Source organism: Pelodiscus sinensis, chromosome 3 (assembly GCF_049634645.1).
Source record: "Pelodiscus sinensis isolate JC-2024 chromosome 3, ASM4963464v1, whole genome shotgun sequence".
NCBI classification, from domain to species: Eukaryota; Metazoa; Chordata; order Testudines; family Trionychidae; genus Pelodiscus; species Pelodiscus sinensis.
This window is the reverse complement of record NC_134713.1, coordinates 75,896,589-75,919,282: the sequence shown is the minus strand read 5'-3', so window position 1 is coordinate 75,919,282 and position 22,694 is coordinate 75,896,589. Positions and strand designations below refer to the sequence as shown.

Here is a 22,694-nt window from a genome sequence, read left to right as displayed (position 1 = left end):
CAAAGCTGTGGAAGGCAGCAGTGAGGGCAGCTGAGCCCCTATGCCTCCAAAGGCTCAGCAAGTTGCCCGCTCCCTTTCCTTACCTATGTGCGACCACTGGCCAGAAGGGGGAACGCGAGGATTTCCATGCAGGAAACGCCTGGCGTGACCAGTCTGCGCCCCATGCGGACTTCAGCCCCGAGTGCACTGCACAGGCATCCCAGCTGCGGCAGCCAGGTGGGTGCGCACAGCCTCGCACACTCATCCCTCAGCTATGCTCCCGCCTCCTTCCTGCTGCTGCTGCTACTACTCAGGGCAGGGGAAGCCAAGAGAGAGCCCCCTCAGCACCCACTCCCGCGCCGGGCCCCTGCAGGCTACTCACCACGAGAGCTAGGCGGCCCCCACGCTCCCTTCCTTAGGCAGCCACCCAGCCGGTGCCCCGCGTGGGAGCGCAGCCGCCAGGAAAACCGCGCGCCGCTACTCTCCGCAGCAGAGGCGCCAGGTGTCTGACTCTGCCGCCCGCCTCCAGCCGCTCCGCCCCCTGCGGCCACGCCCTGGACTCGCTGCGCAGATCGGGGCCCGGCCGGGCGCGGGGCAATGCGGCGGGGGCGTGCCCGGCGAGCGGGGGCAAAGGAGCCTTCGGGCGGGGCGCGGGGAAGGGACGCCCTGAGGCGCAGCACTGCAGGACACCATGGAGGCGGCCGGGGGGGTTAAAGCCCAGGAGTGCGCGGCTCTGGAGGGAGCAGCCCGGGACACTGGGAACGCAAGGAGCCAACGCCGGCCTGCTCACAGCGGCGGCGGCAGGGGAGCTGGAGCTACCAGCTCATGTCTGAACAACTTGAACAGCTGCCGTAGTAGGGCTGAGTCCCAGCGATCCAGGGCCAAAAGCCGCCCCGAGCAAAACCGACACACTTTGATGCGGCGGAGGAAAAAAAGCACTGACTTCAGTGCAGGAAGGCACGCTATCCCCTCCAGGCACAGCCCTACGACGCGGCTTTGGTGATAAACCCGGGCTTAAAATCCTCAAAGCGGTTTTGTACAAAGCAAATGCCCGGGATTAGTGGGGGTGGGGAGTGGTGTAAGTGGATACATTAAGCAGCATCGTGCTTGGCTAATTATCCTAATGGTTGGGTGACTATCAGCTATTCTGCTAGGTGGAAAGATCATGTACAGATTCCAACTTGTTAGCGTGCGGAACAGCAGGGCAGTAGCGTCCTGCCCCGTAGCTTTGTTCAATGAACAATATAGAAGGGATCCGCACCCGTGAAGAGATGGATTCAAACTACTTGACTTTCAACGGGTCTAGCATCTCAAAATGTAGATATTAGCCTGTTACTAAAACATGTTTTAGTTAAAATCTTGTTACAACGCCTTTTAATTGCAGGAACAGAAATTTGAGCAGTGAAGAAATGCAGGGTTAACTAGCAAGAACGTAAAGCCAAAAGAGAATAACTGAATGTGCATTAATGAATATAGTTCTATTACCACAGTCTCTACAAGGAGAATATGTGTTATTGGGGGATGAGAGTCAGCACCCAGAGGGTAAATTAAATTTGAGACCAAAGAGTGGTTTCAATAAAGCATAAAAATAGGAAGAAATCCTGGTAACAGACTAACTAATAAAACCCTCATCAAGACAACTCAAGAATAAAGTTAGGTCAGTACATACATGTTTTCAGGATTGCAGTCCCAAGTCATTAGGGCTATAGGTATTCCCTGTGTGCACAAGTGAAAACCTCTTTCTTAAAATGATGTGATTCAAGCAAACAAAATCTTGCAACCATAAAGTACAACCACCCACATATGAAAAATAAAATCCATGCAGGGCTGGCCTTACCATGAAGTAAACTGAGGCAGCTGCCTCAGGTGCCAGACTGGGGGGGGGAGGCTGCCACTAGGACCCAGAGTATAGAAAATTGTCTGCTGCTGGTGCAGTGAGGGGGCATCATTTGAGCTCCCTGCCTCAGATACCAAAATGTTGTGGGCTGGCCCTGAGTCCATGCTTATGTCAAATATACTGTACAGCAACCAATCCACAATTTATAGAAAGCTCTTCATAAGAAACACTCCAAGTAAATTTTAACTTTGCCCCTACAATTACATAAATACCTTTGAGGATGTGGACCAAAGTATCTGATACTTTTATAGATCTGGACCCTCAATTTGCAATTGTCATTTAAAGAGTTCTATGATCATGTCTCTAGTAGTTGCTGTACACATCTGCCAATGAGAATTTTTGAGATGTATAGTCCTCACTTCACTGACCAAAAGAATGAAAAAGAATGGCAGTGATTATTTGAGTAGCTTCTGATATAAACAATGCTAAGGATGTTAAGTATGGGTTAATTAACTAATTGAGTAGTCAATGGAAAGTCCAATGACTATTTAATAAGTTGATATGGGGGACTCCCCCTGTGGTTCTGCACTTTAAATGTTGTAAGAGCCTGCCAGATTCTTGCTACATTTAAAGTGCAGAGCTGCAGCAGTCCCGGGGGTGGTATCCCTCTACCCCGCCCCCAAACCGCAGACATGGTGCTGGGTGGAACTGTCATTTAAGACAGTTCTCCCCAGGACCAGCTCCTGCTTCCCCTCTACCCCCCTTGCTGCCACTGATACAGAGGCAGCGGGGGGGAGAGGGGGGAATCGACTATTTGAGTAGTCACTTGACTACTCGACAAGCAGTTACCTACTCAACTAGTCACTTATATCCCTAAACAATACCTAGCTCTTACATAGAGCTTTTCTTCATTACTTAGTGACCTTAGTTATTGATTTAGCCTCACTGAACATAGCTATCAGATCCAATCTGCTGTATATTTGAGAGAGTTTGTCTGTTTAAGAATGCCTCCAAATTTGGAACATAGCTTCCTTTTATCATAATTTAAAGCAAGGTAAGTGATTGGTTGTGCTAGGAAAATGGGATGTGCCTGGAATGGGACTGCTTCTCATAAAACCATATGGAAAAGAGATAATCACCAGGCAGGTGAAAGGGGCTTGCTGGGGGCATGCCCCTCCATCTGGGACAGCCCTAGCCCTCAGCCTCCCATGCTCCAGGTGCTTGTTAAGGAGGGCAAGAGGCTGAAACCCCTCCCCTGATTTGTATAGGAACACCGGTGACTGTTCCCCTTTGTCAGAGGGAGGGGAAAGTGCATGGTTTGCTGCTTTCCTCACTCTGATTGGGGAGCATAAAGGGCATACAAATCCAGACCTGTCCCAGCTGGGTGACACGCTCCCCTCTCCTGACTGTGCCCATTGAAGCTATGGCCATGGGCTTCTCACCTGGCCCCAAGCTACTGCCGTGAGAGAAGACTGGGTAGTTCTCTGCCCTAGGGCAGCCTATATACTGAATCTTTTATGCCCAACCCCATCCCACAGCAATGATTTAAATGAGCATGGACATTTTAATTTTATTTTTTTCCCCAAAAAACAAAAATAAATTAAGGACCCGAGGAATGCCGGGTAAAACTTCTAGTATAGGTTGAGCCTCCCTTGTCTGGCACCTTCAGGACTTAATGGCTGTGTCTACATTGGCACCCTTTTCTGGAAAAGAGATGCTAATGAGACACTTCGGAATTGCAAATGCCGCGGGGGATTTAAATATCCCCCGCTACATTTGCATGAACATGGCTGCCGCTTTTCTCCGGCTCGGGGTTTTGCCGGAGAAAAGCGCCAGTCCAGATGGGATCTTTCGGAAAATAAAGCCTTTTCCGGAAGATCCCTTATTCCTCTTAAATTCAGGAATAAGGGATCTTCCGGAGAAGGCTTTATTTTCCGAAAGATCCCGTCTAGACTGGCGCTTTTCTTCGGCAAAACCCCGAGCTGGAAAAAAGTGGCAGCCATGTTCATGCAAATGCCGCGGGGGATATTTAAATCCCCCGCAGCATTTGCAATTCCGAAGTGTCTCATTAGCATCCCTTTTCCAGGAAAAGGGTGCCAATGTAGACACAGCCAATGAGTCTTTGACAAAGGAGTTTGCTGGCGAGGTTGGGGATAAGGATGTTAAATTTTGATTAGTTAATTAATCGACTAGTTGATGGGATTTCCATCGACTATTCAATCAGACAATAAGGACTAGCATGGCGTTCTGCCTTTGAAACGTACAAGAGCCACAGCCAAATTGTTGGCCCCAGGATCCTTGCAGTGCTTCCACTTTGAAATGTACAAGAGCCCCAGCGGTGACTCTTGTACTTTCAAAGTTGGAATGCCGCTGCTGCTTCCCTGCCCCCTTCCACAGAGCTGGAGCTGGGGGGAGCCAGCTTTAAGCTGGCTTCCCCCAGCACCTCTCTCTTCCTCCTCTTGCTGCCTCTTTGTGATAGAGGCAGCAAGGTGGAGGGGAGGTGATTGGTCGATTAGTGTGTTGATTATCCAATAAGCTTTTGCTTATTGACTAATTGCTTACTTCCCTAGTTGGGGGCAGGGGCTCCTCTCCTTAGCCACTGGGCTCCACTGCCCCCAGCCCTGCCTGCCCTCGTGGTCCCACCAGCTTTGTTGCCTCAATGACTGCAGGCTCTGCTGCCCAGTGCGCCCCAGCAGCCCTACCAGATCCATGGCCTTGAGTGTTCCAGCAGCCCTGCCAGTCCCGTGAGCTTCAGAAGATCTGTCAGCCCCCCGAAGGTGTTGCCCTGCAGGCTTTGCAGCCCCACCAGCTTTGCTGCCCTGCTAGCTGTGGGCTCTGCTGCCTTGCGGGTTCCACTGTCTCGCTGGTCTGCTCCACTCCCGACCACCAGCAACCTCTGCCACTGAGGCTCTCTGGTTAAGCAACATCCATGGTCCTATGGATGTTGCTGGAACAAGTCCTGGACCACAAAGGTTCGGTTTATAATAAATAAAGTGGCTTGATGATGACTAAGGCTGTCAAGCGATTAAAAAAATTAATTGCAATTAATCATGCAAATAAGCATACTAAATAATAGAATACAATTTATTTAAATATTTTGGCTGGTTTCAGCATTTTCAAATATTGATTTCTATTACAACATAGAATGTGCATGGCTCACTTTATTTTTGATGAAAAATATTTCTTCTGTTTTTTGTAGCACAAATATTTGTCAGTTCACCAAACACAAGTACTGTAGTGCCATCTCTTTATCACAGAGATAGAATTATGTGCCAAAATAACTTCATTCCAAAATAAATAAAACAATATAAAACGTTAGAGCCGACAAGAAGCTATGGTTAGAAATCTCATATTGGTTCCTTTGAGTTTTGTCAAATCTGCAATGAAAGTGTTCTTAAAATGAACAGAATGATCTGGGTCACCATCTGATATTACTCAAACATGAAATATAAATTTAACTAACATTTTTTAATCACTGTATGGAAGCATGTCCTCTCTGGAATGATGGCCAAAGCATGAAGGGGCATATGAATATTGAGCATATATGGTATGTAAATGCCTTGCTTTCAGGTGACATTGTAAATAGGATGTGGGCATATTATCTCCCATAATGTAAACAAACATTTGTCTTAGTGGTTGGCTGAAGAAGTAGGACTATGTGGACTTGTATGCTCTGAAGTTTTACACTTTTTGGTGTTTTAGTGCAGTTGTTTAACAATATATATATATATTTGTAAATTGCACTTTAATGATAGAGACTGCACTGCAGTATTTGTAAGAGGTGAATTCTAAAACACTATTTCTTTTATGTTTTTTTACAGAGCAAGTATTTGCATTAAAAATTTAATGTGAGCACTGTATATTTGAAATTACAGAAAAAACAGCCAAAATATTTAATAAATTTCAACTGATATTCTATTGTTTAAAATGCAATTTAAACTGTAATTAATCAGGATTAATTTTTAATCACAATTTTTTGAGTTAATCACATGGGCTAACAGCAATTAATTGACAGCCCTAATTATGACCTAATTTGTGCAAATATAAACATTAAATGTATTTTCAATTAGTTATAACTACATGGAAAGAGTGAAGGGCTAGTAACAAAATAGTTGTTAGCTATAGGGAGATAAACTGAAACACTGGAAATCAGGCCCATTTTAAATTAATTTAAATGAAATTTACTAGCAGTTTTGCTTGTTAGGTCTCTGAAAATTAATTCTGTACTTAACAAGAAAATGCTGTACATTTGGAGGTGATCCATATAATTGAAATTATGTTTCTAATGTGCATTATTTTGCATTTACCAAATTGCATTTCATCTGCTGTTTTGTTGCCCAGTCCTCAGTTTTATGAAGTCCATTGGTACCTCTTTGTAGCCTACTTGGGACTTAACTATCTTGAGTAGTTTTGTATTATCTGCCAATTTTTCGACCTCACTATTTGCCCCTTTCTCTAGATCATATATGATTATGTTGAAGAGTACTGGCCCTAGCAGAAACCCTTGGGGGACACCACTACTTACCTCACCCCATTCTGAAAACTGATAATTTATTTCTATCCTTTTCCCTCCTGTATTTTAACCAGTTATCAATCCAGGAGAGGACCTGCCCTCTTTTGCCATGTCAGCTTACTTTAAGAGTCTTTGGTGAGAGATCTTGTCAAAGCCTTTTTGAAAATCTAAGTATACTATATTCACTGAATTACCCTTGTCCACAATATTGTTCTTCTCGAAGAATTGTAGTAGGTCGATGAGGCATGATTTTCCTTTACAATAACACTTTTTGACAGATGCCTTTTTACTTTGTTGGTCAGCCACGGTGGCACTTTTTTGGTTCTTTATTTTTTTTAAATTAGGGGGTATATATTTAATTTGAATTTCTATTATGGTGTTTTTCAAAAGTTTCCATGCAGCTTGCAGAGATTTCACTTTTGACACTATACCTTGTAATTTCTGTTTAGCTAACTTCCTCTTTTTTTGTGTAGTTCCCCTTTCTAAAGTTAAATGGCACCATGGTGGGTGGGTTTCTGTGGAATTTCCTTCCTCCCCCACAAACACATATTACATTGTATTATGTAATGTTCACTTACACCAAGTGGTTCAGTTATATTCACCTCTTGGACAAGATCCTATGTGCCACTTAGAACTAAATCAAGAATTGCCTCTCCTCTTGTAGGTTCTAGGACTAGCTACTCCAAGAAGCAGTCATTTAAGGTATCAAGAAACTTTGTCTCTGCTGTTGCCGCTCAAGACAGAGATCTTCAAGTAACTGTGGCTAGTTCTCTGAAAATATCCACTCAATGTGCAACGGCAGTCAAAAAAAGTGAACAGACTTTTGGAAATCATTAGGAAAGGGAAAGACAATAAAGTTAGAAAATATCATATTGCCTTTATATAAATCTATGACATACTCACATCATAAATATTGTGTGTGGATCTGGTTGCCCAGTTTCAAAAAAGACATAATGGAAATGTAAAAGATACAAAATGTAACAAAAAAATAGTGGTATGGAACAGCATCTTTATGAGGAGAGTTGAGAGAGACTTAAAACTTTTCAGGTTGGAATAGAGATTACAAGAAGGGGATATGATAGAGGTTTATAAAACAAGAGTGAAGAAAGGAAAGGAAGTGTTATTTACTCCCCATTACACATAAAGCAGGGGTCAAATAAAATTAATAGATAGCAGGTTTAAAACAGAAAAAGGAAGTATTTCTTCACACAACGCACGGTCATACTGTGGAACTCTTTGTCAGAGGATGTTGTGAAGGCCAAGAGTATAACAGGATTAAAAAAAGAGCTAGTTAAGTTCATGAAGGATAGGTTCATTAATGGCTATTAGCCAGAAACAGCAGGGATGGTGTCCCTAGCCTCAGTTTGCCAGAAGCTGAAAATGAGTAATAGAGTATGGATCACTCTATAATTACCTGCTCTATTTAGTCCCTCCAAAGCAGCTGGCATTGGTGATTGTCAGACAGGATACTGGGCTACAAGGACCTTTGACCTGACTCAGTCCGGTCATTTTTATGTTTTTATATGCTATATTATTCATGCATTAAAAAGAGCTAAATTCAACCTTAACTATTGAGTCACGGTAGCACTTCCATAATGTATTGGCATGAAAAAAGATTTCTGAGTTATTGAAAAGCATTCTGGGTTACGTTTTCATATACAGGCAGTCCCCGGGTTATGTACAAGATAGGGACTGTAGGTTTGTTCTTAAGTTGAATTTGTATGTAAGTTGGAACTGGTACATATTGTAGGGGAAACTCTAGCCAAACATTTCTCCAGAGCTCAGTTTTATTCTCCCACACCTCACTTCCCTCGGTCCTTTATTCTCAAGCTGAGGTGTCTGCTGAAAAAAGCCGTTCTGCGTCTCCCTGGTCTGCTGGGGGGGTGGGGGCCTAGCTTCGCGTCTCCCTGGTCTGCTGGGGGGAAGCAGCTAGTGCGGGGTTGCCTCACCCCGTTTGTAAGTAGGGATCCGATGTAAGTCGGATCCATGTAACCCGGGGACTGCCTGTAGTGCATGTTAAGTCCCATTGTTGAGTTGGTTTGCAAGACTGTACCTGTGAAGAACTGCTATGTGCAATTATCTTGCATAACTTGCTAAATATGTTTGACATGCAGTATTTCAAAATCTAGTTTTACTCTCTTACTAAAGTTTGAATTTGTTTCATGTCTAGATAAACAGATGCACATATGCAAGAAAACTGTTGCTTGATCCTGAAACACCAACTAGGGTTGCAATAGTTTAGTCAAATAACCGATTAGCAAAAGCTTATAGGTTAATGCTATAAACTACATGCATTTCCCTCTCCACCCCCTACCAGTAAATTTTTAGCAGTCAGGCCAGCAGCCCTGCTCAGTCCTGGCTCACGCTGGGTCCGGAACCTATCCCTGCTGCAGCTCTACAGTTAAAGTGTATTAGGAGTCAGGTGGGCAGGAAGCCTGGCTCAGTTCCAGTTTGCGCTAGGTCCAGGAGATCAGACCTGCCCTCCACAAACAGGGGCTGCTGCCACCCCGCATTGCTGCCTTTTTAGCAGAGGCAGCAGCATAGAGTGACAAGCAGCCGGTCCGCAAGAGGAGCTGGTTTTTAAACTGGCTCCCCGCATAAACTAGCTCCTGCCTGGCACCCTGTGCTGTTGCCAGCCCCACCCCCAGGGACTATAGAATAGTTGACTAACCGATAAGAATGCATGAGGTTACTCGACTATTCAATTAACTGATATTTAACATCCCTAAAACAAACCCCGAGTTAATTATACTGAAGTAACAGAGCACCAGTTACACACAACACTTACAAAACACACAAGGAACACAAGAACCTAAGAACAGCCATATTGGGTCAGCCCAAAGGTCCATCTAGACCAGTATCCTGTATTCTGACAGTGGCTAATGCTAGGTGCCCCCACAGGGAATTAACAGAAAAGGTAATCAAATGATCCCTCCTCTGTCACCCATTCCCAGCTCCTAGCAAGCAGAGGCTAGGGACACCATTCCTATCCATCCTGGCTATTAGCCATTGATTGAGCTATCCTTCATGAATTTATCTCGTTCTTTTTTGAACCCTTTTAAAAGTTCTGGTCTTCACAACATCCTCTGGCAAGGAATTCCACAAGTTAACTATGTGCAGAAATATTTCCTTTTGTTTGTTTTAAACCTGCTATCTATTAATTTCATTTGGTGACCCCTACTTTTTATGTTATGGCCAAGTTCTTGCCCTGAAAAACTCATATTTTAATTCAGACAAATAGAATATGTAGAACAACAGTGAAATTCAAGAAGACCTAAAAGGCAATAGTTTTTTATAATAGCTAATGATTTGGGGTACAAAGCTTGGAACACCACAGAGGGGGCTAGTTTACAGAAAGTACTAAGAACCCAGCCTCTGAAAATGAGGTCCATTTAACGTGTTTCAGTGCATCGAAAAACAGGCACCCAAAATCAGTAATAATTTTTTAAAACCCGGATCAAAGATGGAATTAGTGGCAAGGGAACCACAGGAAAGCTGATATGTTTTTAGAATGACTTTGAAGGTGAACTGAAGACCACACTGCATAGGGAGCGGGAGGCTTTTCCAAGTGTACTGCAAGCATTTTTTATGAAGATGATGTTCTATTTAGGGATGTTAACTTGCATGTAATCAGTTAACTGAGTAGTTGATGGAATTGCCATTGACTATTCAATTAGTTGAAAAGGGGGGAAACTGCAAAACTGTACCGAGGTGTACCGGTAGTTCGGAATAGGAAGCCTAGTCCGAACTACCTAGTTCGAGCCCCGTGTAGCCGCGCTGCACGGGGTTCGAACCAGCGGGGTTTTAAAAATGGCGGCTCCCCGCTTATGCAAATGAAGCCCGGGAAATTCAAATCCCGGCCTTCATTTGCAAGTGCGGTATGCCTACATTACCCTCCTAGTTCGAACTAGGAGGGTAGTGTAGACATACCCTCTGATAGAGGCAGCAAGGGGGAGAGGGGGAGGAAGTGACTAGTCAAGTCACTATTCAACTAGTTGCTTATATCCCTAGTTCTAGTTTTAAGACTATGTAAAACTGCCACCTTCTTAATCAAAAGTATTCCTGTTAGACTGAGCAATGCAGAGCCAATACAGCCAAATCCCAATTCAGCAAAACACTTACATCTGCTAATCTTGATTTCAGTTGAATTTAAGCACATGCTAAAATGCTATGCTGAACCCAGAACTAAGGGACTAAAGGGATGTTTAATTGAGTTAACTTAATATGATTGACAAGCCCTCTTACAGCATGTCCATACTTGGGGGAAAAGGTGTATTTTTACCATTTTATCATAAAATCAAAGTGTTGAAAAGACATTTATAGTTTTAACACATTAGCTGGTTGAAGTAAACCCTACGCACTACCTTAAAAGTAAACAGAATAAGCTGCAAACTCTAAATTTGACTTTCACAATTCTTTAAAATTCAATTTGTTTTATCAGTAAAAAGAAATGTACCTTTAACTAATACAATTCTAATTATATAACGGAGTGTATTTTTAGATCAGGACAGGTGGTTTATGGGGTTTTGGATACCTTTAAATTACAAGTCACAATGCTAAAAGTATGTGGGAAACAGAAAGCATCAGAATGGGGTTCTGGTGATGTCACAGAAGTGGCCATAGTGGAATGAGTTGTTCCATTCTTTATTGTGATTGAGGTTCAACTGTTCAAATGCTAGAGTACTAGAATTTTTAGGACATAGCAACTATTGAAGCAGTGTGGAGCCTCTACTGGAGAGTGGAAAAATTGACACAGGAAGAATGAAAAAAAAAAAATCTAAGGGAACACAACATTATAAATCAAAATAGCCAGTATAATGGGGAAAGATAAAAAATGGATAAAGTATAATGCAATGTGGAGAAAACATTGAAAAGTTAATTAAAAACTAAATGTAATTGCAGAAAAGTGAAAAATATTAAAGATAACAAGAGCAAGAAACCTGTACTGAACCATTTTTTAACCAACTATTGCAAAAGCAACATTTATAAGTGAAAATTAGAGCAATTTTTGAGGTTTTATTTATTTTGTGCATTTGGCGCCTTAATTTTGCTGCTCATTATAAGCAGTTTGTCTTTCATTAAGCAATCTAGGAGGAATATTATATTAGACAACTGGAAGGCGTAGTTATAAAAAAAATCCAACAGAAATAGTGGTGGAACTTGGGGACAGGTTAATTAACTTTAATTAACATAATATTTTAACTATTTAAAATGGACTAGGTTTCAGTTTGACAGAGTCCATTTCAGATATGTAGGCAAAACAAGCTCTAACTCCAACAATTACATTACTAAACTCCCTTGTAGGTCTTTTCCTTCTCCATCATCCTCCACTTTGAGATTACACCAATCATCATAAGGTCTAGGGCACAACTACTACATTTCTCTGAACTCTGGAGACATGCAATGCAATTATAGTATTTGGGGAATTTTTGTTAACACATTTTTTTTCTGAGCTACACTTCTAGAAATACATTCTGACAACCTTTTTCCAGAAAGAAAGAAAGAAAGAAAGAAAGAAAGAAAGAAAGAAAGAAAGAAAGAAAGAAAGAAAGAAAGAAAGAAAGAAAGAAGCAGATAAACTAGAAGTTCTCAACTTTCACATTTTTTATGGTCACTGGTTTGTAAGTTTCAGTTTCTCCGTTTCTAGTATTTCAGGCTTTTTTTCGGTAAGAAACGTGCATCTCCAAAACCTCTCAATTTCCCCATAACCTATTTTACTAGAACTATGTTTTTTCAGCTTATGAAAATGAGTTATAGAATGTGCACAGTAGAAAGATTTTTGTAACACCACGCAGCAGAACACAGGGCTTATGTTCTACTGAAATTAGATGTAAATCCCACAGCATATATGTTTGATTGAATTTTGGAGGGAAACTGCAAATCTCAATTACAGGGCTGGCTCACAACATTTTGGCACCTGAGGCGGGGAGCTCAAATGATGCCCCCATGCCTCCTGGCTTGGGCCAAAACTTTGAAAGGTCTCAATTCTGCCTTCTTCCTGTTCTACTCCTCTCATGGCACTCCACCATCTCTGTGCATCTAGAACAGAGAGAATACATATGCACCAGCAGCAGACACAATTTTCTACACTCTGGGTCCTAGTGTTGCCCCCTCCCCCAGTCTGGCACCTGAGCAGCCACCTCTGTTCACACCTCATCATAAGACCAGCCCTGCTCAAGAAGCCTGAACATGGGGTCCAATTTCTACATTCTGTCCTAAGTGCGAGGCAGAAAGTTTTACAGATTGGAATACACACACACAAAGTGACAAAGGAAGAAGGGATTCTGCAAAGTCAAAGACATAGGACTCAGGAATTTTTTAAACTTCACAGAGCTGAAAATTATTAAGTATTTCCACGAAGCAAAAATGTTCAGTACATGTGAAGTATGGATAAAAATTAAGCAGATCCTGTTCTATGTAAGCGTTTGGGAAAGGCTTCTGAACACAAAACAGCAAACGCAGCAGAAAAAGAAAACATGCCTGTTCTCATCCCTAAAGAAAAGAATTTCACCATACTGAAATTCTTATCCCCCATTTTGCCAACAGCAGCTTTTGATTTTTAAAGGCAGACTCCCAGAATCAAATCGAGTGCCAAGCTTCAAATTGATTTAATGAATTTAAATAAAAAATTGACTACATCTTAACCCAAAGGAAGTTTAAAAAAAGAGAGAAAATAAAACATTGTTTGCCTTACCATGATGATGATAATCCTTTTTTGATTAGATCTTTACAAAAGATCAAGCAGACTATGAGACGAAGTCCTGTATATGTTAAAATAATTCTATTTCTCTCTGAGTCTCACACCTTAACTTTCTCCCTCCCCGGTACTCCTCCTTTGTCTTAGGAGTATCCAGTTTTTAAAAAGAAAATAATATTTGGACCGAGCTCTTCTGGCAAGCAGAAAATGACATCTGTGTGAGCGACTCAATTACAATTGTGACACTTGGGCTTCTAAGGGTTAATTAAGGAGGTGAATCCCTTCATAGGTGTAACATCAAAAAGGGCAGGACCTACTGTAAAGAATTAAGGAGGCATTTTCTCAGATCCTTAAATGTATTATTAATTAGCCTACAGATACAAGAATGCAGACATGCAATGCAAGGGGAAAAAACATAACGTTGTTCTCACAAATTTGATTTAAGTTTACTGATCTCCCTTTAAGGCACATATGCCCTTGTCCAAAAAGAGATTGAGCCAGACTGACATCCATTTTTATTCAGCTCCTGAATAAGTATATCAATAGATACATATTTTTTTCCATGGTCTAATGGAAACCACCACCAAGTAATATAGTATTAGAATTTAAAAAGCAGAATACAGGAACAATACGGCTAGAAGCAAGGATAATGCAAAGTCAGAGAAATGAAACTAGGGGAATATTTCAAGTCCAGTGAAGTTTAAGATTTCCAGAGATAAAATTTTACTAGAAAAATAACAGTTAACAATTACTGCATTTAGTAGCTCCTACATGAAAAAGTAAAACAAAACACACACAGAAAACCCCAAAACAAAAACAAACAACAGAACCAAAAAAACCACATTAACTGTCCATATCTGTGTGTCAGATTATCTAGCACTTCTTTAGGCAAAACAAATATACATAAAGTTTGCTTCCTGTAAAGACTGCAGTAAATATTAGAACCTCTTGATCCAATAAGGGAAAAAGAATCTCTCTCAGTGTACTTTCTCTATAAAAAGAGACAACTATTTAAACATTCACCCTGTGAAACAAGACAGGGCAGATTTAATAAAACATTTCGTTGAATGTTCTTGGCTGAAATCCTAAGTCTGATGATATACCTTAAGACAGATCCATTAAACACAATCCATCTCCCTCATAATTCTAAATACAAATCAGGGGGTGGCAAAGAATCTAATACACATGTGTTCTATATTGCTGTCTGCAGGTATTTCATTCTTCTGCATTTTGTGAGATTACATTATCTTATTTTAAGCTTTTAAATCAAAATAGCAACATAATTTTAGTCTGGAATTAGAGCAGGAAGTCTAATTCAGTCCCATTTTTAAAAAATGGCACTCTTCAAAGAAAACCAATTTGTATAATTTTTATAGGCAGGAAGGTAGGAAAATAGGTATCTCTTAAAGCTGTGAAGTATAAGTGTCTGTACTAAAAAGTAATCTGTAACTCACTAGAAACATTCTTTCAGAGGAACCTATCAAAGCCATTGCTGATTTATCCCCTCCATTTTAAATTTTTGCTGTCAATGCAGCTATGTAATTATCCTGAAAATATATTGAGCAGGTCTTACAGCATTTCAGAAGATTTGCAAGACCCACGAGAGGCACCAGTTTATTGCCCAAGCAACCAGTAATCAATTTATTATGACAAAGGAATGAATAAGTTATTGTAAATAATTATGAATGAAAAAACAAGAAAAAGCCATTAAAAATCTAAGTGGGTCAGTTAAAAAATTGTAAGCATGAGTAAAACTGGCCAATAAATACTTTTCAGTAAAGTCAGTTGGACTCTTCCCCTCCTTAAGTAAGGCTCATGCACTTCAGACACCTACAGCAACACAATACACATACCAAACTCATAACATTTGCACCAGAGTACAAAACTGTACACTGACCTCAGTCACATGAAGATCTATTGGCTAATTGTATTACGTGTAATGGAGGGAAACATGAGGTCAGAATTATAGGTTTGCATTCTAGTGCAAATATTAATTTCTACTTTACATAACTTTCAGCAATATGCGATAGGAAAAAGTATTTATGAACTTTAAAACTGTCATTACAGTTTTTAAACTTTAAAACTGTCATTACAAACACAAAGTTAAAACAACACAGGGCTAACCTCAACTAGCATTAATGTGTCATCTCACATTAGAAATGAATACTGCCTCACCCCCAGTCCAGCAGCTTTGTATGACTCAAAGGCCAAAATGGCACAAAGTGGCCCTAAAAGTTTTGGTTTGGGCCACAAGAGGATTCCCCACAGGACCTGTGGAAGTCAGTGGTAAGAAGCAGCCTCGGATTATCAGGCTGGTTTAAAACCACCATAATCCCCTGCATCTCCTGGTCTTGTAAGAGTGTAAAACCAATATATAAATTGCAAAAAGAACTGTGGATCAGATCAATCATAGATCTGGAAGAGACCTCAGGAGGTCATCAAGTGTCCAGCCCCCTGCCCAAGGCAGGACCAATCCCAACTAAATCAACCCATACAGGGCTTTGTCAGGTAGAGTTGCCGAGTGTCCAGTATTGTACCGGACAGTCCGGAATTTGCGCACTCTGTCCGATAAATAAATGAGAAAATACTGCACATGTGCAGTGTCCGGTATTTTCTGATTTTTCCAGCTGCACACCAGACAGAAGCCTGGCGTGGGAGGGCGGGGAGCTGCTGGGAGTCCCAGCTGGGAGTTGGGGCCACAATTGCCGCCGGGAGTCCTCAGTCGGTTGAGTGTGAGGAGTAGGGGAAGCCTTCTCCTCACTCGTGCATCGCCAGGAGCCTGCGCGGGACAGGCAGCAAGTTCCCAGGTCAGTCCCGCTACCCGCCGGCCAATTTGCTCCCCCCCCCCTTCCCGGCCGGCCGGTTCTCCCCCACATCCCTTCCTGATCTTCTCCAGCCAGCCCCCCTGCACCACCCCCCAGCTCTGCTTCCCACCAGCCCGTTCCTCTTCCTGATCTCCCCCAGCCACCGCCGCTGCACCTCTCCCCGCCACCGCCAGCTGTGCTTCCCGCCCCACTTTCTCCCAGCCAGGCCTGCGGCCCCTGACCCCCCCACCAGCTCTGTTTCCCACCTCCCCTTTCTCCCGGCCAGCCCTGCAGTCCCTGACCCCCCCTCCCCCATCTCTGCTTCCCACTGGCCCGTTCCTCTTCCTGATCTCCCTGGCCAGTACCCCCCACCAGCTGTGCTTCCTGCCCCCCCTTCCTCCTGGCCAGCCCCACCTCCTCCCATCTGGTTCCCCCTCCCCCGATATCCTGCAACCAGCCCCGTTCTGCCCGACCCCCCCCCCCACGACCAGCCCTTCGTCCTGTTGGCCTCCCCCCCCCCCATGTCCTCCGGCCGGCCCTATTGCCCCTCTCCCATTAGCTATTTCCAGGCCCTCCCCTTCCCGGCCAGCAATGCTCCCTTCCTGGCCGGTCCTTTCCTTCCCCCCCCCCCCCACCCCGTTAGCCTTCTTGGCTGCAAGGGCACACTGTTGATTCATATCCAGCTTCTCATCCACTATAATCCCCAGGTCCTTTTCTGCTGAACTGCTACTTAGCCAGTCGGTCCCCAGCCTGTAACAATTCTTGGGATTCTTCTGTCCCAAGCGAAGGACTCTACACTTGTCCTTGTTGAACCTCATCAGATTTCTTTTGGCCCAATCCTCTAATTTGTCTAGGTCACTCTGGACCCTATCCCTGCCCTCCAGCGTATCTACCTCTCTCCCTGGCTTAGTGTCATTTGCAAACTTGCTGAGGGTGCAATCCATCCCCATATCCAGGTCATTAATAAAGATGTTGAACAAAACTGTTCCTAGAACCGATCCTTGGGGAACTCCACTAGAACCGACCACCATCCTGACACTGAGCCATTGATCACTACCCTTTGGGCTCGACAGTCTAGCCATTTTTCTATCCATCTTACAGTCCATTTATCCAATCCATACTCCCTTAACTTGCTGGCAAGAATATTGTGGGAGATGGTGTCAAAAGCTTTGCTAAAGTCAAGGTATATCAGATCCACTGACTTTCCCATGTCCACAGAGCCAGTTATCTCATTATAGAAGCTGAGAAGGAATTTCACAAAAGCCTACAACAAAGCTGAACATATATGACCTGTGGTTTATAGACCAGCCTTGCAACATCTGAGATAGCAACATTTGAAATAGAAGTAAATATATTCTTCTTGGTTGGTGTTAAAACATACACTAGGATGAAGAATGAAAATATTTTGTCAAACTATGAGTATTTAAAAATGAAATTAAGATGTTATTTTCCTCCACAGCAGTTCTAATGAAGGTAATCAAATAGATACATAATATACCTGGAATAAGACAGTTATTTTATAAATACAACACAATATTTGATTGTAAAAAAAAAATCTTTTAACTGAGGTCTCTCTCCAATTGGGCACCCACATTAGTGGCCAAAAATTAAAGCACCCACATTAGTGGCCACTTCTGATAATTTGGCCTGTAATCTCTCTGGGCCTTCAAAAGTGCACTTGTAAAATGGGGTTAATAAATACTTATCCACCTAGGTAAATTTTGTTGAGCTCTACAGATGAAGTGCTAAGCGCAAAGAATTATTGTGAGCATTATCCTGACTTTCAAATATTATTAAGCATGTCTCCTAATTATGAGAAGCACTATACCAAATGTCAGTATTCTGTAATTTCAAAAGCATACAAACTAATTATTAAAATCATTATTGGACAAAAATGCTTGATTATTAGTTAGGGTAAGTGTCATATTTGTAGTTCTGAAAACAACACTCACAGAAACAGAAGAATCAAAATCACCTAGTGTGACATTTCCACAGGTACTGAGAGTTGTGAGGCACCATGATACCACCTGTCTTCAGCAGGAGGAAGCCCTGTCATACCTGCTGGGGGTCAGCTTCCCACCCATGGGCACTCCCCTCCTGGCCTCACCAGGCCACGTTCCTACTCTACAGGCTAATGATAGGCACACTCAATCCCTGAGTCTTTTGAGCATCTCCTTGGTCCCACTGAGCACTCACAGAATTCTTAGCTGCACTGCTCCCAAAGATACTGCATATACGTGCTCATTGGTTTCCCTGCAGCTTGCAGCTCTGTTTATAATGAAAGTCTACTTAAGAAATAGTACAGATTTAAGTGATAGCAAGTAGTAATATTAAAAACAAATTAGTTTTGTGTTAAATAAAATGATAACATGCATTCTAGAACCTAGACTTACTTAATAGCTATTATCATATTTTACAATTTTGTTCACCAGCATTTTTCAGCCTTGTAGGCTGTGATCCCTTTTTCATGAAGCAAGACACATACTCAGCTTGTCTCCTCGGTGATGGATACAGGGTGTACCTCAGTATCCCCAGTTGCATCTTCAACACCTATTCTCTTTACTCAAACAGGAGATGTTCCTGCTCTCCCCCCCCCCCCCCCCCGTAGCTTTCCCCTTGTGTGGCATCTGGTTCACCAATATAAGTCTCCACCATAGTTGTGGTACACTCAATACACACTTGACCAAACAAAAAGGATAAGTATCTCCTACCCCGTGTAAGTTCCACTGGGCGTAGAACCTGGGTCTATAAACCTGCAACCCTGCAGCATCTGTAAACACTTCGCACTTCATTATCCACAACCTGCTGTGGACATAGTTGGATATCTGCTTCAAAGAGTCTGACAGGCAACAGCCTTATCAACTTTCTGCCCTATATAAGTCCAAGAGGCATTCCAAGAAGTGTTCAGGCAATAATGTGAATCTCCTTTAGCTACTGCAATCATTCCTGCTCTTGAACTCATGGCTGTGACCGCTGCCTGATTTGGACTTCACCTCTTGAGCTGGACCTTGAAATCTAATTCAGACTCTGGTATCAACCCTGGCTTAGAATCTTACTATAAACTCCTTTGCTACTCCCAGCCTCAGGTTTGACATTGTTCTGACCTGAGGTCATAGCATGATTGCTGTCGTCAGGACAATGACACTCCTTGAACAGAACCTGTTTATCATCTTCTGATGACCTGCAACTTACATACTTTCTGAACAGTTCTCACTATAGTTATGTAACTCCTTAAAGTGATGTCTCCTTAGTGATGGATACAGGGTGTACCTCAGTATCCCCAGTTATATCTTCAACGCCTATTCCCTTTACTCAAACAGGAGATGTTCCTGCTCTTTTTTCCTCCCCTGTAGCTTTCTCCTTGTGTGGCATCTGGTTCACCAATATAAATAAGTCTCCACCATAGTTGTGGTATACACAATAAACACTTGATAGGACAAAAAGGATAAATATCTCCTACCCCGTGTAAGGTACACTGGGTGTAGAACCTGGGTCTATAAACCTGCAACCCCACAGCATCTGTAAAGACATCCATCTATCCATCTTGCAATGATATTATTTTGCCTCCATAAACATCCATGGTAAACATGTAAGCAACTAGGATGTAAGCGAATAGTCGACTATGATAAGCATAAGCAGATCTGGTAGCCCCATCTCAAAAAAGATAAATTAGAATTGGGTGAGGCTTACTGGATCTGGTTAACTGGTAGGGAATGGATCAGCTGCCCACCTAAAATTGGGGTTTAGGAGCCTACCTACTTTTGGGGGGGGGGGATCTGGGTTCAAGGATCTGACTTCCTTCCAATCAGACAAAATTATTCATGTGGAATACTCCTATGTGAAATTTTTCCAAAGAAATGTTAAAAAATGCTAGAGACCCAAAATTAGATTAATAGTGCCTAGCATTTACCATAAAATAATGGAAAATTCTAACACAAAATTTTGCAAAAATATGTGTTCATACTGTTAGCCAAAAATAAAATATGCCTCAAAACACACACAAGTAGCATACAAATAATATTATGTTTATGCATTATAAGATGTGTGTGTGTGTGTGTGTGTGTATAAAATGTAAAAAAAAATAATAGAAAAATATATTAGAATAAATTATGCATTTGTCTCCTGGAAATATGTATTATTTTAGAGCTGAAGAAAATTATGGATCTTATTATTTATGTTTTCATGCAATTAAGACTCTTAAATTAGCAATTTGTAAAAAAGTATTGGCTACTGAATGTTATTTGCTAGAGCAGCGGTCACCAACCAGTAGCTCAGGATCTATGGGTGGATTTTGGAGCCTCTGACAGGTGATTCAATTGGTTTGGTCAAGAGGCTATCAAGTGGCAGCACTTCAGCTGCCCCTCCCCTCAATGCTGCACATATCCTGCCCTTTGCCTTGGAGCTATCCCCTCAGGACCCTCCTGCTTTCTGTGCAGGGCAAGGGGGGAGAGGAGAGGTGATAATGTCAAGGTGTCCCCTTTCCCACTCTATATCCTATCTCCACAGAGCAGAGAGGGGGCACAACAGGACTTGGGTGGGAGTTTGCTGGTTGCTTTTGGGACTGGTGCAGGGCAAAGACAGGGGTGAGCCTGCCTTAGCGTCCCCTGCATCACCATCCAGGAGACACCTGAGGTAAGCGATGCCCAGCTGGAGCCCACGTCCCGAAACCCTACCCCAGTCATGAACCCCTCCTACACCCCAAGCCCCTCTCCTAGCCCCGAGCATCCCTGCATCCAAACACCTACGCAGAGCCTGCACCTAGAACACTCTCCAACACCACAACTGCCTGCCCCAAGCTCAGCCCCTCTCAAACTCCAAATCCCTTTTAATCCAATACCAGAGCCTGCACCCCAACTCTCTGCCGCAGCCTGGTGAAAGTGAGGGAGGATGGGGAAGGGAAGGAGGATAGAGTGAACCAGCCTCGGAGAAGGGGTACAAAGGAGGCAGGGAAAAGGTATTTGGGTTTGAGGTAGATCTTGGATTGCACTTAAATTCAAAAAGTGATCTCATGCTTAAAAAGGTTGGAGACCCCTGTGCTAGAGAAATATTAATTTGCAATAGTATTAAAGATCTCGTTAGTGTTATCAGAGGATAGGCTATATAAACTACACATTCCCAGCTGCTATTTTTAAAGAACATTCTAACGTGTTCCCACATATCAAGATTGCACCTCTTACAAATGAAGACTAATGCAGGAATGTAGTACAGGTTGGCCCTACCTGGTCTGGCACCCTCGGGACCTGAGCAGTCCTGAAACAGGGAGTTTGCCAGACCAGGGGAGGTCAATACTCCCCTGCTGGCTGCCCTACCCTGGGCTCCCAAGGCTGGGACTCCCACTCTGCTGCTGGTGTTCTGCGGCTGGGACTCCCACTCTGCTACCACCAGGTGTTCCCCTGTCAGGGCCATCTGGCCACCACCAGCCCTACTTAGACTCTGCCGCCCTGCTGCTGCTGGGGATTCCCCAGGGCTCCCAGGCCACGGCTCCCCTACTGCCACCTGGCCCCGCTGCCACCGGGTGTTCTCTGGCCGGGGCTGCCTAGCCACCCTAGCCTCACTGTCACTGGAGATTGTCACTGTCACTGCCCAGCCACCGACAGCCCCACTTGAACTCTGTTGCCCTGGCTGCCGCAAACAGGGGCTGGTGCCGGAGCAGTCTGTTTGCGATGGCCATGGTGGCCGCCATGAACAGAGACTCCTCCAACACCATCCACTGCGAACAGGGTCTGCTGGACTCAATGCAAGCCGGGACCAAGCACTCCCAGCTGATGTGAATTGCTGCACCTTTGCATTTAAAATGCAGAGTAGCAGTGTGTGTGGTTCTGGAGCTGGCTCCTGGAGCTACTTCCACTGCAGCTCTGCACAGCAGCACTTATCAACTAAATGTATAGTCAATACAAATTGTATCAACTATACGATTAGCCAGATAATTGCATTTTAACATCCTTTCCCTTATGGTTCCCTGGCCCGGGGGTGCTTGGCCACTGCCTGGCCCTGGTGCTGCAGGGGGTTCTCCAGCTGGCGCGGAGCTCCAGAGCCCCGCCTGGCCCTGCTGATGCCAGAGGTTCCCCAGCCAGGCTGGGGCTCCCCAGCCCTGCCTTCTCCTGGGTTGGTTTCTGCTCCCTTTTGGTCCAACAACATCCACAGGTGTTGCTGGACCAGAGAATCCCAGATTTGGGAGGTTCAACCTGTAGATTAATAAATATATGCATTTCTGATACTTTCTGGGAGCATTGGTATCCATGAACAGATTAGTGTTACATTTGAATTTCTTATAAGAATTAGTTTTAGCTGGAAAGCAACACAAAATATTGTTGGATCAGCATTAACTTCTGTCGTTTACAACAAAAGGCATTACAAAGTTAACTTCTAAGTTAATCCTTAGAGTCAACATAATTGAGTAAATATTGCTCTAACTACCACAGCTCTATTGCATGGCTTGAAGTATTTCCTAGACACTTATTCAAGAGAACCTGATAAGCTAAAGGGGAGCAAGGCTCAAGGACAACACTCTAGTAAACCCTACACAATCCCTCTGTCCTTCAGCTGCTGAGAAAGGGGAGGGTGCTGGGATTCTTATTGAAGACCAGCAGGCATCTAATACATTTGAATTTTGTCTTTTCTCTAACTGCTAGGAGGAGAAAGTGTAGGTACCATCTCACTACTACACTACTGTCCCCCTCCCAAGTATTAGATTTTTATCAGAAAATGTTAAACATTAGGGATGTGAATGACTAATCAACAGGCTAGTCAACTAGTCGCTTACCCTCCCGCCTCTATCAGAAAGAGGCAGCAAAGGGGGGAGGCAAACGAGGGATTACTTCAAAGCGGCAACGCCGTGTGGAGCCTGGCACCAGACCTTGGGGC

At 43.3% G+C, this 22,694-nt stretch overlaps 1 protein-coding gene across 2 annotated transcripts in view; it reads right to left on the bottom strand.

The window, feature by feature from the left end:
• The window catches only part of CRYBG1 (crystallin beta-gamma domain containing 1), a 149,268-nt gene that overhangs the window by 58,254 nt on the left and 68,320 nt on the right, over positions 1-22,694 (bottom strand). The window contains exon 1 of one of the 2 annotated variants that reach the window (XM_075923954.1): positions 13,024-13,269. The exons of the other annotated variant lie outside the window; for it this stretch is intronic. Coding sequence (XP_075780069.1) covers positions 13,024-13,026 — 3 coding nt within the window. The 5' untranslated portion in view covers positions 13,027-13,269. Of the gene's footprint in view, positions 1-13,023; positions 13,270-22,694 lie in introns of those variants that run through there. 2 annotated transcript variants of the gene reach the window in all.